The sequence below is a fragment of the Mycetomoellerius zeteki genome, unplaced genomic scaffold (assembly GCF_001594055.1).
Source record: "Mycetomoellerius zeteki isolate Tzet28-1 unplaced genomic scaffold, Tzet1.0 scaffold245, whole genome shotgun sequence".
NCBI lineage: Eukaryota > Metazoa > Arthropoda > Insecta > Hymenoptera > Formicidae > Mycetomoellerius > Mycetomoellerius zeteki.
The window spans coordinates 40,129-56,993 of record NW_017257222.1 but is presented as its reverse complement, the minus strand read 5'-3'; the positions used below and the strand labels follow the sequence as shown (position 1 = coordinate 56,993).

At 29.0% G+C, this 16,865-nt stretch overlaps 2 protein-coding genes and 1 long non-coding RNA gene across 3 annotated transcripts; 2 read left to right on the top strand and 1 right to left on the bottom strand.

Moving 5' to 3' along the window:
- The first annotated feature begins 1,563 nt into the window (after nucleotides 1-1,563).
- On the top strand, nucleotides 1,564-6,713 carry LOC108723584 (lipase 3). The gene is made up of 7 exons (XM_018449435.1): nucleotides 1,564-1,731; nucleotides 2,037-2,214; nucleotides 2,585-2,699; nucleotides 3,435-3,678; nucleotides 5,563-5,721; nucleotides 5,827-6,054; nucleotides 6,359-6,713. Exons 1-7 carry the CDS (start codon nucleotides 1,564-1,566, stop codon nucleotides 6,506-6,508), a joined length of 1,242 nt encoding a protein of 413 aa, XP_018304937.1. The 3' UTR covers nucleotides 6,509-6,713.
- On the bottom strand, nucleotides 2,142-14,910 carry LOC108723586 (uncharacterized). Its single transcript, XR_001936655.1, has 3 exons — nucleotides 14,846-14,910; nucleotides 14,031-14,077; nucleotides 2,142-2,221 (listed from the first exon to the last, which is right to left on the bottom strand). It is a non-coding gene; the product is annotated as an uncharacterized lncRNA (long non-coding RNA).
- LOC108723582 (lipase 3) lies at nucleotides 10,212-16,353 on the top strand. Its single transcript, XM_018449434.1, has 7 exons — nucleotides 10,212-10,422; nucleotides 12,599-12,776; nucleotides 13,969-14,083; nucleotides 14,764-15,007; nucleotides 15,549-15,707; nucleotides 15,826-16,053; nucleotides 16,194-16,353. Exons 1-7 carry the CDS (start codon nucleotides 10,258-10,260, stop codon nucleotides 16,347-16,349), a joined length of 1,245 nt encoding a protein of 414 aa, XP_018304936.1. The 5' UTR covers nucleotides 10,212-10,257; the 3' UTR covers nucleotides 16,350-16,353.
- The last annotated feature ends 512 nt before the right edge of the window (nucleotides 16,354-16,865 follow it).

Below are 16,865 nucleotides of genomic sequence, written 5' to 3'. Positions count from 1 at the left end.
TATAATCGTTTTTTAAATATATAATTGAATATATCAATCTTTTCTAATAAAAGTTAATCAGTCGCTATTAATATCAAAAGAAAGAGAATAACGATAAAAATAATCTTTACGTTATTTTGATTAGATGTTATAAATGACACTGGTAAATAAATAAATCTAAGTCCGAAAATTAAAAATCTGTCGAAGTAAAACAAGAAATCAAGAATGAAATAAAATACGCAAAAAAATGTAAATTCATTTTTAATTTAATATTCGTAACTTTGAATATCTATAAATTAAACATTTTATTAAAAAAAAAAAAAATAAAACTTAACTTTTAAATACATTTTATAATACATTTCTTTATTACAATATTCTATTTCAATTTTTACAGTTAACTTATAATCAACTTTAGTGCGAACTCCAATTTTACATTCTTTTTAATTAAAACTTTTATTTGTATTCCTTCTCCTTCTAAGAAACGTACTGCATGTAACAGAGTATTAATTATAATACAATTATTTAATAATCTATCTATCTTGAAAGTGATATTAAAGTGTTTTCCAACAAGAAACACAAATGATAATTATGATACAGTCCAGAAACACGAGTGCTCATTTTATTGACTAAAATTAAGTATCATAAAATTGTGTATCCACACAGAGAGAAAAATATTTGGTATTTGTAACTATAATTATATATTACTATAATTATGATTATTGCTATACAACAATTACTATAAAATAGTTGAAATTACCATAAAAATGATTCAAGTGACTATAATTTTATAGTTATATTTTGGGACAATCATAAAAAATAATTTCAACTATTTTATGGTTATAACAACTATAATTATAGTCATTTTAGGTTGCCAATTATATACATTTGTTGCTGGAACTATATATATATAGTTACTGTTATTATTATTATAGCAGTAATAATCATAATTATAGTAATATATAATTATAGTTACAAATACCAAACATTTTTCTCTCTGTGCAGGACCAAACTTAAGACAATCTTGAATATAAAATCGGACTATATAAATGTCACCATATGAGAGATCAGACTTAAAACAATTTTAAACAAAAAATTAATCGAACTACTAAAAAACATGACACGCCTTATTAGGGAAGAGTGTTTCGAGAGAAACGAAAAAATTTCCCAGTCAAAACGAATATCACCTTCCAACTATATGTAGAATAGAAATGGGAAGAATAAATTGTGACAAGACAAGTAGCTCCCCTAGCGGGAACAACTACACGTGATCCTTAACAATTTTTCAATTACTCGGACAATTTTCATATTTATCAGACTATAATGACTAATACTAGTTTTATTTGTTCTATCATCGTGCCTCCCCTCCTTTTTCTCTTTCTCTGTCTCTTTTCTGATTGATGTACATATTCATCAGTGTTCCTTAGACGTACAAAGACCGTGACAGAAACAGAAAGAGCTCAGTTGTACGTAGAGAGCACAGTCATACTTCTCATTTTGATTTTCTATTATTACATCTTAACGCTTCGGGGGATCCACGATCCAATTCAAATCCTTTCATCGCCGGCTCTATCGTACGCAGACACGATGCGGTCAATCGTGATAGCATTCCTCTTGTTATTTTGCGACCTTGTCGCTGCAGTGACATTTGACATTCCGCAAGATACCTCGCTGAGCGCGCTTATGAATATGATGCGGGATAGCAAGGAACAGCTGAACAGCGCCAAATTCAATCCCGATGCCAACCTTAATACAGTAAGTAAATATTTTTTTTCTATATTCTAATTTTAGATTTTATAATACGTTATCTTATATTTAAAATTATCTCAATTATGATCTTGAGACACTTATGATTAATTCATTAGCCGAATGGAATCTTAAGATCACTTGTGACCAGGCAGTTTTAATTTTTTGAAAACTTTCTTACTGTAGTATTTTGATTTGTGAATTTTGAAACAACTTACATATGTATCTTATCATAATAAATTTGAATTTTTGACAGATTTTGAGATTGCGATTTGTACCACTAATGATAAACAAACTGTTTTCATTTCTTCCAGGTGCAATTGATAAGAAAAGCTGGTTATCCCGCGGAGGCTCATGTTATACAGACGCAGGACGGTTACCTTTTAACCCTTCATCGTATCCCAGGTGACAAGCATCAGCCCGTGTTGTTGCAGCATGGTTTGTTGTGCAGCTCTGCTGATTGGGTCATTGCCGGCAAGGATAAAGGACTTGGTATTACCTCTACCTAATCAATTTAAAGAAATCATCGATTATACTTCAGAAAAATACCGAGATAAACTCTCAAATTTCAATGTACCAAAAAAAATTTAATATGTCTAATGCAAATTATAATGCATTTCGGTTTTTAAGTTTTATTTTTATTTTCTTAATATTATATTTTTTATGCAAATAATTTTGATTATTAATATCAATATTGTTCTTCTGGATTTTAAATAAAATTTCACTTTATACATAAAATCGGATTAATATATAAGAAATTATCAGATGACATGTATGGCTAGACTATGTATGTAACATTATAAAGCTATAATATTGTCATATAAGTAGCTACTGTAATCAATGTTTTTTTTTATTATGTTAGCTTTCATATTGGCTGATCAGGGCTATGACGTTTGGTTGGGCAATATTCGTGGGAATACTTATTCAAGAGCGCATGTTTCTTTATCTCCATCGGATTCAAGATTTTGGAATTTCAGGTACTCACGCTACAAAATAAAAAAATAACAGTGCGTTAAAAATGATATAGTCTTAATAATGATTTATAGTCAATAACATATAAGAGCATCAGCGTTCAGCAGTTCTCTCAAAGAAATAACCGAATATATTAAAAGTGATATTTAAAAATAAAAATATTTTAAAAGTATACATGCATTATCTAGTATAGAGATCCATGATTATTATTGATTATATAGCTTGTCTCCATGCTTTCCATGAGATATGTTTCTACGAGGTTTTCACAAATGTGACTTAATGATGGATTATCAGCTTTCTCAATCTCCGAACGTAAATCCGATTGAAAATATTTGATCAATATCATGAAGATAAAGCTTCAAGAAAAACAAATATTTGTTTGAAGCAATTATCTTGCAATTTTGGAAAATTTGGAGGGAGGGTCTTATCCAATAATCTGACCGAAAATCTCGTAAGAAGCATGTCTCGATCAGTTATAATAAATAATAATGTAATTGGTTGCTATACTTCCTAAGTAAATGTATTTTAGTGCATGTAATATATTTTTAAAAATATTCAATTTTTTGTAAATATACTCGGTTTCTTTTAGAGAACTGCTCGACAACACTTTTATCATTAACTTATAGTAAAAAAAATGAAAATTAGTTAATTTTTATACTATTTATTATTTTATACTATAATATACATAAATACTTTGTTATATTTTATGATGTATCTATCTCGATCAAAATTGTTGTTAGCTTTCATGAAATGGGCATCTATGATTTACCTACGATGATTTCGTATATCACGAATACGACGTCACATCCATTGCACACATACATTGGTCATTCGATGGGTACAACTGCTTTTTATGTAATGGCAGCGGAACGTCCAGAAATTGCTCCAATGGTGCAAATGATGATTAGTCTCGCGCCTGCAGTTTTTGTGAACCATATGAAAAGTCCAATACGATATTTTTCTCGTTTCGCATACAACTTTAAGGTAATATGTCTAAATATACTGCTAGAAAGTAAGTTAATTATTAATATACAGGGTGTCCCGTAAGTTTTTGCCAATCGCTTTTGTGCACGGAGAGAATTTTCTTTTAAAATTTACCCTGAAAATATGATAGTTGTGGTACAATACAATATTTTAAAGGTTTTTACCATGCACTTCAGTAAAATTGATCAAACTTATCTTATACCTTATTGTAGTTTTATTAATAAATGAGATATATTTATATTAAAATTCTTCGAAATACAATGTTGTCCCACAACTGTCATATTTTTAGGATAAATTCTAAGAAAAAATTATCTCCGCGTGTAGATAGAGCGAACTAAACTGAGTCGAAAAGTTCTCTACCATTTTGCAATTTTCGCAATGGTTAATAAGGTATTAATTACTAAAAATCGCTGAATATATTGGTTTTCGAAATTTTTTTACTCAGATACTCAACTTTATAGAAAAACAGCGAGAGCAACAAAAATTGTTTATTTTCTTCTCATAAAGTTCTGAGAATTTTTTCAAAATTTTTTAATACCGTATTTTCTCATATTGATAAAAATAAGAAAATGCAGTACTAAAAAGTTGATAAAAAATTCTGAAAAAATTCTTAGAGTTCTATGAGAAGAAAATAAACAATTTTTGTTGCTCTCGCTGTTTTTCTATAAAGTTGAGTATCTGAGTAAAAAAATTTCGAAAACCAATATATTCAGCGATTTTTAGTAATTAATACCTTATTAACCATTGCGAAAATTGCAATGGTAGAGGACTTTTTGACTCAGTTTAGTCCGCTCTATCTACACAAAAGCGATTGACAAAAACTTACGAGACACTCTATATAACGATTCAAAACCACATCTAGTAGTTAAGAAATTACATCTAGCATTAATTCATCTTGTTTTATAATTTTACGCTACAGAGGATGCATTAATACTTGCTTTACTATTATTTTTCAAAGACAATCTTGTCTTTCATGTGTCTTTTTTTAGCAAAAAAATGTCAAGACATCAATAATCCTTGAGTTATAAATGAATAAAACTTTTAGGAGAAAATATAACAAAACTATATTTTTTTAACTAATCCGAGTGCAATTTATTTAAAAAATTTAATGTTTCAAAGATACATGATGTTAAATATCAGGAAATTGTGATAAACGAGCTTCATTATCCTTAAAAAATAATATACGACCAGTTAATTATTCTATATATTTTATTCATGCAAGAAGGAATTTTATACATCTTATGACCAGAAGAAAAATTAATTTTCTGTGTAAATATAAACAAGTATGAAAGAAGATTTCATAAGAAATTTTATTTTAGCCAAAAATTAACTCTAAAAATGGGAACATTATTTTTTTACTGCTCTCATTTATTGTTAGATATCTATGTTTAATGTCATTGGGCGCATTCTATTTTAACGTTCGCAATATTCGCGTGCATCATTTCATCCTTATTTAAAGGCGCTTCCAGATGATATGGCTAATGTATACGCCAATTTTGCGTATACACATTCGCTAAATATTATCTACATTTAATATGGATAATTATGTACATATATGTATGATATTTGCTAATATTGGCATACGTTGGTCATATCGTCTGGTGGCGCTTTTACATTTACTAAACAACAAGGACGAAATAATCGCGAGCAAACGTTACGTAAAACGCACTCATTGTAGAGTTATATTATCCAAAGCTTTGATTATAATTTTAACGAGACAGTTTTTAAGAATTAAGATTTAAGATCAAAGATCGCTTGTATAAATTTAGTTCATTAAAGAGTACTTGAAATGAATCGTTTTATTCTCAAACACTTGCTAAAATTAGAACAATCAAAACAATTATAAGTAAATTATATTCCAATTAAGGAATTTGGGGATTACAGAAAATCGCAGAGTTCTTCGGCGAAGACGAGTTTCTGCCGCAGAACAGTGTGCTACAGTTTCTGTCTAAGTATGGCTGTGAGATATTTGATATTGAGAAAGCGATCTGTGCCAACTTGATATTCCTAATCTGTGGATTCGACAAAGAACAGTTCAACTACGTAAGCATTTCACGAAAACCGTAATCGAAGTGCAACTCTGATCAGCGCTTCGAAAGTCACGTTTAGCACACGCGATGACGCTTCAAATATCATACTGTTTCCTAGACTCTGCTACCAGTAATTCTGAATCACGACCCAGCCGGCGCCTCGACCAAAACGCTGGTGCACTTCAGCCAGGAAATCGAATCGGGCAAATTTTGTCAATACGACTATGGACGCGAACAAAATTTGCTGATTTACAATGCAACGGAACCGCCGAACTACAATTTAACGAGCATCACCGTGCCAGTTGCGATATTTTACGCCGATAACGATTGGTTAGCCAATAGTCTGGTAGGTAACGGAAAATGGGTTTAGATTGAAAAGACACATGGAAATACATATTAAGAACTAATTCATGTTAATTTCGTTCATTAAGCTTTAAATAATATATTGTTGTGACTATACTACATTCAATGCATTATTATCTTTACTTTGTCATCATAAATAATTGAAATTTTTTAATTTTGAATTCGACTGAGATAAAGAAACATGTGTCTAGAGTCTAAATGAAAACATTGCGTATAAAGACACATAGAGTTGAGTAAGAAGTATAAAATAATGCACACACATGATAATTTATGATTTTTTTTTCAAGGATGTGAAGAAACTTTACCACCTGTTACCCAACAAATTAGATATGTACAGAGTACCGTTTCCTAAATTCAATCACCTGGATTTCATCTGGGGCAAGGACGCGCCTGAGCTCGTGTACAAGAGACTGCTTGAGATTATGAAGAAGATTTGAAACTGTTAAAGATTATGAAGAAGATGAATGTGCCATAACGGTAATAAAGATAAGAGATGACACCAAATCTTTTCAGTGTTATTGTGATCATAAATTAAAAATAATTCAGCTTATACTATTTTATAATAGTTTGTGTAAGTATATTAGAATGGTACTATTTTGGCACTTTGATCGTTATTTTGACATGAAACTGGATGAATTTTATTACAAGTAAAAATGTATAAAAATGTTGAACAACTCAAATTGCAATCTTGTCAAATTACATTTAATTGAGCCTGAATATGTAAGATTTTATCATTGAAAATATTCAGAGCTATATAGAATGAGATATTCACACGTAATGTTCAATTCAAGAATATTTATTATTATTTAAAGACAACATAGAGAACATAATAATAATAATAACGTCTGTTTAACGTTGTGTTTTAGAAATAACAAATATATAGTTTACCTTGACAAATTTGATTGTAAGAATGTAAAACTTATTTTTAGAGGCCTTAATTTCTATACCACGAATACACGCACATCTTAGTCTTAGTTGTGTTAGTTCTTTTTCTTATATGCTGTAGTTTGTAATCTCACAGTAAAAGTATTCGGAGTACTTGTAAGGCCTTACAAGATTTATCACTTAATTAATAGAAAGCAACGAGATCGCATCGCTCTTATTCAAAAGACCGACGTAAAGCAAGAATAAATAACCGAACAAGAACGATGCTCAAATTAACAACAACTCCGTTGTCAAGTTTAGTTGTAACTAGATTCATTCAATTAAACGAATCAGTTCGATAGGAATTATCTCGATAGCTCTAATGAATATTATCTATTCTAACAAAAAAATTAGAATTTGACTATGAATACACACTATCCATTTACATATTTATTAAAGATATTTTTATTAAATAAAATTAATAACTTCAAACAATAAATATAAATTGTTGTAAAAATGAATTTCTTGCTAAAGTAATAAGACAATATATAAAATTTTTTATATTTAATTAAATCGAATAAAGTTAAAAGTTTGTCACAAAAGATTCATAAACTTTGTTTATAAATTATTGCAGGATTTAAAAAAAATTATGCAGATTGTATATTTCCACACTATATAAGCTTGAATGACTTTATATTATTAATGATTAAATAATAAAAGATGTTTTGTATTTAAAATAATATATATAAGAAAAATGCATTCACTTATCATTACCTACAACATTCTACAATAATCTATAACTTATAATACTAATTAATATTGATAATTTTAATAATATCAATTTTTCTCAAAACCGTTAATCCTTTATTATTATTATTATTATTATTATATCTTCAATCTCGTATTCAAATTCTTTATAAAATTTAATGACTTGCAACAATTTTTCAAAATATAAATGCGAAAAAATCTTTAAATGATGCTGCGTTCAATAACAATTTGGCAAATTTTTTATCAAATTTATAATAAAATAAAATGTCTATTTCGCATGAAATAACTAGCAAATGATTTGTAAGAAGAATTAGTATCAATAGTAGCTATTTTGATCTATTGATATATGACAACAAATTTTATCATAAATTACATATTTATAAAGAAAAAGATTCAGGTCTTCTTTTTTTTAATTAAGTTGGAATTTTTTTTCATAAAATTATAATAAAAAATATTGTTAGAATTAATATGTAATTATCTTGAAATGTTTGATATATAAAGGCAGTAATATGGATGGCATAGATATGTGTCTAAAATGTGAAGGGTACAGTTTGTTAAGCAATATTTATATTTGAAACTTTAAGCAACAATAAAGCACACGCACGCGTACACACGCACGCGTACACACGCACGCACGCACGCACGCACATTTGTCCATTCTATAATTTTTAGAACAAAAGTAAACCAACAAACACTTTTGAATAATTAAAATTGATCTTATTAACGATCGTATAAAGCATTATTTATGTCATTATATATAGGTACTATATAATGATATGTAACGATATAATATTAAACGCTATCATACATTAATTATTTTATGCTATTCACGACGTCATATATCGCCAATTTAACGTTCTTTTTTTCATGTATTTTACATTACTCAGTAAATATTTTTTAATATATAATATTTATCATAACATGCTACTGAAACATGTAGTGCTCTTATCATAATGGAAAACAAACAGAAGAAAAAAGTTACTGTTATTTCTAAGAAAATTATAATGGTAGTATATTATGCAATGTTCTATGTATATCTGATGATGTAACTGGAAAGACGGTAATTCTATACGAAGAAATAAGTCGGAAACGCGTAAATTTTTTCGTATAAGACTTTTCATTCAGGAAAATCGACTTTAAAATTTCATTTTACGTTTTTAACTTATTTTTTCATATATAATCATCTCTTTTCTAGTTGTACCCACACATACACAGTTACGGAATACCCTCTGTGCGCGCGCGCGCGCGCGTGTGTGTGTGTGCATACACACACATATATATATACACATTTTCTAAAAAATTTTATGTATATGATAGCGTAAACGCGCGTCCTATATTCCTCTATATTTCACATGCTTAATTGCCTGTAGCGTTTACGCTTACGCTATTGCACATCTTTGATTATTTCTTATTATAGTGCTTGTATAACGTGCGTTCAGGGGGTTCAGAGTGTACACATTATTGTGTACCTTTGGATTGTCTTGTATCATAATTCTAGTGCTCTAGTAACACTATTCGACAAAACTTGACTTTTTTTACATTACGAATCAAAATAGTTATTTCCAATGTATTTTTGCTTGTTAAAACATGAATCCGTTGTCCAAATTGGTTATTATAATTTTGAGAAAAATAACCTCAAAAAGGCAAAAAATGATAATTTTGAAGGTTTTCATGACGTTGTAACACCGGCAGTAATTTTTTTTCGAAACTTAATAATGAAGAAACGAAACTCGTTAATAATAAGTGTCAACTTTAAGTTTTTAAATGCATTTCATTTAGTTTTGATATGATTTTTCGTTTTCGAGATATAGCAATTTTAAATAGTTCTTTTCCTGTAAATACATGAAAAAGATATTTGTTCCATTTTAATATTGCATTATGTGAAAAGTAAGTGCTAACATACTTACATAATATAATTGAATCAATAAAAAAACAATATAAAATTGAAAATACAATATAATGCAGGAAGATTATAATCTTGAATCATTAAATCATATAAAAAAGAAAATAAAATGCATTTTAAAGCTGAACATTGATACTTTCTCTTGGCATTAATGAAATGTAGAAAAAAAATGTGCTACCGGTTTACAATATTATGCAAACTCTCAAAGTTGTCGTTTTTAATTTTTTTCATATTTTTTCAAAATAATAACATATCAGAAATGACTCTTCACACTCGTGTTGCAAAATAGTGTTGGACAGTGCAATCTGTCGATATAATAATAGTAATATGTCGCAACATGAGTATCATGTTATATTTGTATGAGATCATGTATGTATTTTTTTAAATTTTATCACGTGATTAATAACGTAATTAACAACGTAATAACTTCTTTTTCTATCTAATAGAAAATAATCTATTCCGTTGACGGAATGATTCATCCAATTGCAACTTAGTATTTCATAAAGAGAAGATTAAAGAAGAGATTAACTAGTCTATTCCTCCTCTTGCTATTCCTCCTCTTTGTTTTCTTCTCTTATCAGTACTATACTTTGATATTAAAAGACCTGTAGCGTCTATTTTTGTTCATTGATACTGCATCATTCGTTTACGATGCAGTTGATCGTGATCGTGTATCTTTTATCCTTTTGTGGCTTTCCCGACTCTGCAGCGGCTGGAATACTCGACATCCCACAGAGCATCATTAAAAATGTGATGGGTATCAACAAGGAACAGTCAAACAGCACGTATATTTTTTCTCAAGACAATCTCGATATAGTAAGTGTACGCATCTAGAAAAAAAGATTGAAATCTTTACTATTTTTATACTCTTAAATACTTAGATATTCGTTATTGTAATATACAGAAAACGATCTTATGCCAATTGGTACGTTCCTGTTCGCAATTAAAATTTGAGCTCCCTTACATTTTGATAAAAATAATGATTTTAATTGTCGCTTAAAATTGTACCGTTTTTTTTGTTTCAAGATCGATTAAATTATTCATTGTTAACTTTGTTCAAAAGTACATCGCATTGAAACAAGAGAATATTTTTTTTGTTTGAAATATATTAGGTAACTAAACTTAGTTTCCCCGCGGCTCACATTTACGACGCTAGTTGTAGATGAAATTTACTTTGATATCTGAAACTGGCTGCATTTTAGAGGTTAGACATTTGTCAATAAGATTCAGTGCGAAAAGATTCATTTAAGCGAACAGTGCCATTTTTTTTGTCATTAAACATGGAACGTGATAAGTTGTTTTTTCGACATGTGCTGCTTCATTACTTTGATTTGAAAAAAACTGCAGCTGCAGCTCATAAATTGCTTGTCGAAGCTTATGACAATTGTGCTCCATCGGAAAGAACATGCCAAGAATTCAACGATTTAAGAGTGGTGATTATGATGTGAATGATAAACAACGCTCACGGCTCAGGTCAACCGAAAAAGTTTGAAGACACTGAAGACATTGCAAGCATTATTAGACGAAAACTCAGCTCAAACGCTCCAAGAATTGTCTGCAACATTAAATGTTACTCCGATGGCTGCTTCCTAACGTCTGCGTGCAATGGGAAAGATTCAAAAGGAAGAAAAATGGATACCACACGAATTAATCGAAAATGTCATTGCAAATCGCACGACAACGCTCGACCACACGTTGCAAAAGCCGTCAAGGAAACACTGAGCTACAGCTCGAGTGGGAAATTCTCCCGCACCCAGCGTATTCATCACACTTAGCTTCTTCCGACTATTACTTGTTCCGATCGATGCAGCATGGCTAATTTAAAGTCGATTTTCCTGAACGAAAAGTCTTATACGAAAAAATTTACGCGTTTCCGACTTATTTCTTCGTATAGAATTACCGTTATATTATCAGTATATTATATCTTTCCAGTTATATCATCAGATATACATAGAACATTGCATAATATACTACCATTATAATTTTCTTAGAAATAACAGTAACTTTTTTCTTCTGTTTGTTTTCCATTATGATAAGAGCACTACATGTTTCAGTAGCATGTTATGATAAATATTATATATTAAAAAATATTTACTGAGTAATGTAAAATACATGAAAAAAAGAACGTTAAATTGGCGATATATGACGTCGTGAATAGCATAAAATAATTAATATATGATAGCATTTAATATTATATCATTACATGTCATTATATAGTACCTATATATAATGACGTAAATAATGCTTTATACACACTTCAGAAATTACGAGGATGTGCGAAAATGGATCGATGAATGGATTGCTTCAAAAGACCAATCGTTCTCTCGTAGCGGAATCCACTTATTGCCACAAAGATGGGAAAAATGTATAGCTAGCGACGGCAAATACTTTAATTGATGTATTTTTTGCTTTTGATATCGAGATAAATGAGTTTTTTAACAAAAAAAGTTTAGCAAAAAAAAACCGCGGAAACTAAGTTTAGTATCTAATACAATAAGATTTAAAATAAATTAGTCACTTTATAACAGTATTTGCTTTATCTTTTTTTAAAATAAATATTTAACTGTAAAATCATTAAAATCAATTAAATTATAAATTATTTATCACACTTTAAATTTTGCAGAATATTTCCCTATTCAGCAATAGCTTTTATGATTACATAAATAATATTGGGGATATGGCTTTATTATAAATCTTAATAGTTACTTTTTATATTGAATATATATAAGTTTTATACAAAATAAAATAAAAATGCTCAAATCTCTCTGCTATTTAGAAAAAAGATGTATGAATGAATTCTTATTATACAAATTTGAATCAATTTTCGATTGATTAAGATTATTTGTGTATATCATTACTAATCTTCCTTCCGGTCAGGACTGACAGGAATAACATGTTACTAATGATATACACAAATAATAATGTTAATGAAGCGAAAATTAATTCAAATTTATATAATAAATATAATTTTATGTGCTTTTACTGTTTTCAGTTACAGAGGATAAGAAAAGCGGGCTTTCCCGCGGAGGCTCACGCGATACAGACAGAGGATGGTTATCTCTTAACACTTTATCGTATCCCAAATAAAAACGGTCCATCCGTGCTGCTGCAACATGGTCTTTTATGCAGTTCCACCGATTTTCTTATTTCCGGAAAGGATAAAGGACTTGGTATGACATTAATTAATCTCTAAAAATGTTTCTCTCACTGCGGGATCGTTGACTATGTTTTAATCTGAAAAACATCAAGAAAAATTATTAAGTTTATATGAAAAAATAGCTCCTAATGTTAATATAATAATATTATAATGAAAAAAATAGCTCCTAATATTAATATAATAATATTATAATTGTTATATACATGAAACATATAGTATAACTGATATATCACATACAATGAAATGACATATCCAAGCAGAACAAGTCACGATAATGACATTAAAATGACATTAAAATGAATCAGAAATGATTGAAAAATGATTTTTAATGATCATTTTAGAGTCATTTTGACATCATTTTGATATCATAATGACTTGTTGTTCTGCTTGGGTATTCTCTTCAAACTTGATTTTCACATCTCATTAAAAAGAATTAACGAAATATACATATTCTATAATAATTAGGATTTTTTTACTTAACTCACTCGACAATAATTTTGTTCATGTTTCAACAACTTACAGTTTTTTTTTTATTAAATTTTAATGATAAATGTAAAAGTTATTAATAATCGAATATCACGTCGCGCAAAAATTCGTCGTCCACTGGTGTGCACCATATTAATCTCTGAAACAGAAAAATCAAACGGCGTTTTACTTTATACATATGTAGCTTCAGTTTGATGAACTAAAATTAAAAAAAAATTATTGCGGAAATGAGTTTTCAAATCAGTACTATGATTTATCATCGCGCCGCGAGGGTTTTGCGGGTCCCTCGGGCCGCGAGGGTCTTGCGGGTAATTTATCATAGTGCTGATTTGAAAGCTCACCATTTCCGTAATAATTTTTTTTTAATTTTAGTTCATCAAACTGAAGCTACATATGTATAAAGTAAAACGCCGTTTGATTTTTCTGTTTCAGATTATCTAGAAGATTAATATGGTGCACACCAGTGGACGACGAATTTTTGCGCGACGTGATATTCGATTATTAATAACTTTTACATTTATCATTAAAATTTAATAAAAAAAAAACTGTAAGTTGTTGAAACATGAACTAAAACATGGTATAAATTTTACATGAATTGAATTGCTAGTTTCGTAAAAAAAAATTCCCAAATTTTGTCATGTTTTTAGCTAAAATAATAGGATTCCCTCCTTAAGTAATTACGGAATCTGTTGGAAACAATGTTTTTTTCTTCTTGCTAGCTTTCATATTGGCAAATCATGGATATGACGTTTGGATGGGCAATTTTCGTGGGAATACTTACTCAAGGGCACATGTTTCTTTATCTCCATCGGATTCAAAATTTTGGGACTTTAGGTATTTACGTTAATAAATTAAAAATAAGTACGTTAAATATAACAGTTATAATAATATATAACTTGATTTATATACAGTAAAAAATTGATTAATCAGTTCTATACTATAATACTATGTAATAGTATATTTTGTTAGATTCCGTAATGATACACATACAATGAGTGTAAGAAGTATTCGTACAGAAAAAATATTTGTCAAAAAAACTTTATTTTTAAAAAGTAAATATTATCCAGCGAGAAAAGAATCATCGAATTAATGTCGAATCGATATCGATACGATGATTTCAACACCAATTTTACGTCAATTTGACGTTTAATTGACGATCATTTCTTGCTGGGTAATTAACAATTTATTCATAAAAAATAAAATAGACTACATGTTTCTTAAAATTATATATACCAAAAAGATGTATATTAATTATAGAAAATATATCATCTGAAAAATAAGCGAAAATTAAAAATTCTATCGTTTAGATGCTCAAAAAGTATTCATACAGTCGAGGAATTTAGCTTTTAAAATCAGGAATATATACGAAGCTCGTTTGTTTATGTTAGAACAGAATGTATTCATTATATAAAATTGCTAATTAATGTTTATTTTCTACAAATAAGACTTTTTTTTATAAAAAATTTCCTTGTACGAATACTTTTTGCACTCATTGTATATCAATTTTTTTTTAGCTTTCACGAAATGGGCGTTTATGATTTACCCGCGATGATCTTACATATTACAAATATAACATCGCAATCATTGCACACATACATCGGTCATTCAATGGGCACAACTGCTTCTTACGTGATGGCAGCAGAACGTCCGGAAATCGCTCGAATGGTGCGATTGATAATCAGCCTCGCGCCTGCAGCATTTATGACTCATATAAGAAGTCCTATACGGTTTCTCACTCCTTTCGCGGGAAATATTGAGGTAGTTATACGAAAATATTCTTAGAAATAATTTTTTATGGCAAAATAATGATTTAAAACAACATCCAATATATAAGAAGCTACTTTTATCTTTTCTATCTTACGATTTGAGACTGTAGGATATCCTAAGATGGTTTCTCCTCTTTTTTCAAGTATTATTTTTTCATTAATCGATTTTAAAAAATTTTGAAGTTTGTTTTCTTTAACAGAAATGTTGTAGCATTAGTATTATAAACGATTGAAATATTAGCCAAACAGATAACACAATTATTTTTCAGTTTTCGAAATCTAAGCGCAATTACTTTAACAGAATTTTAATTTATGATTCTGAAGTTCCGAAGATATATAATACTAAGAATTTGAATTTAGTTTCAAGTAAATATTCTTTGAAATTAAAATTGCAATTAAAATTAAGGAGAATAATTCAGAATTTCTATGCAAAAATCATGTTTCAAAGAATGCTTCAAATATATTCTCAAATATTCATCGTAAGATCGAATTACAAGCAAATTATATTGTGGATAAAAGAATTTCAATTGCAGGGGCTCTTATATCTTCTTGGCGAAGACGAATTTCTGCCACACAGCTCTGTAATACAGTTCATGAGCAAGCTCGTCTGCGACATAACATTTGTTCAGGACAAGATTTGTACCAATTTGCTGTTTCTGATCCTAGGTTTTGACAGAGAGCAGTTCGATCTTGTGAGCATTCCTCGAATATCGCGATGAAAATATTTCTATTTCTAATTGGTGTTTTCAATTACTATCATTCCGCTCGCACGATCGCAGTTTGAAATTAGATTTCATGTTTGTTTTTTAGAACATGATGTCTTCGATTTTGAGTACCTATCCAGCTGGTACTTCGACCAAAACGGTAGTACACTTTGCTCAGGAACATAATTCCGGCAAGTTTTGCCAATACGATTACGGTCGCGCGAAAAATCTACAAATTTATAACACACCTGAACCACCGGATTATAATCTTGCAAGCATCACCACCCCCATTGCAATATTCTATGCCGAAAATGACTGGCTATCTGGCATTCCGGTAGGTAACTGATAAACACATTTAGATCGAAAAGATACATATTAAAGATTAATTTCCTTAACTGTTTGTATAAATAAAGCTTTATATCAAGGAAGATATATAAAAGAAAAAGAGATTGCTTATGAAATTGTTTCTTTAAGGATGTAAAGAGCCTCATCTGTCTTTTACCCAATGTAGTGGACGAATACAAAGTGCCATATCCTAAGTTCAATCACTTGGATTTCTTATGGGCCATAGACGCACCCCAACTTGTGTACAATAAAGTGTTAGAGGTCATGAAAATGGAATCAACATAATTGAAGATCAAGAAAATGCAATCATAAATTTTGATATTTTAATATGTATATTTAAAAATATTTTAATATATTTTAATATATATAGATTATAACTATATAGATATAATATATAGATTATAACTATATAGATTATAACTATATAAATATAAAAAATATATAGACAAGTTATAATAATGTATTTAGTCATAGATATTTATAGTATTATAAAATTTCTACCTGTATATAATTGGTCTTTCTTTTCACGAATCAAACAATAAATAATAATTTCATTTATGTTACCACAATACTATAAATATCATTTGTCAAATTGATTGCTGATTAAATTAATCAACTGACAGAATTGTTCAAAATAAATTTCTAACGACGTATTTTCGTTGTCCCTGATCAAATCTTTTTTTTCTATTAAAAAATTCTATTAAAAAATTAATTATTTTATTCATGCCTTGGTGTTTCTAGCTTTGACTAACAAAACATGTCCCTGGTGAAAATTTTTCTTATAATATTTATACAAATTGG

Excerpts from the sequence above, each read along its gene's own strand:
- LOC108723582 (XM_018449434.1), top strand. The coding sequence starts at position 10,258 with ATGCAGTTGATCGTGATCGTGTATCTTTTATCCTTTTGTGGCTTTCCC. Across the intron at positions 12,777-13,968 it reads CGGAAAGGATAAAGGACTTG|CTTTCATATTGGCAAATCAT; the intron begins GTATGACATTAA and ends TCTTCTTGCTAG. Across the intron at positions 16,054-16,193 it reads ACTGGCTATCTGGCATTCCG|GATGTAAAGAGCCTCATCTG; the intron begins GTAGGTAACTGA and ends TGTTTCTTTAAG.
- LOC108723584 (XM_018449435.1), top strand. The coding sequence starts at position 1,564 with ATGCGGTCAATCGTGATAGCATTCCTCTTGTTATTTTGCGACCTTGTC. Across the intron at positions 1,732-2,036 it reads CCGATGCCAACCTTAATACA|GTGCAATTGATAAGAAAAGC; the intron begins GTAAGTAAATAT and ends CATTTCTTCCAG. Across the intron at positions 2,215-2,584 it reads CGGCAAGGATAAAGGACTTG|CTTTCATATTGGCTGATCAG; the intron begins GTATTACCTCTA and ends TTATTATGTTAG.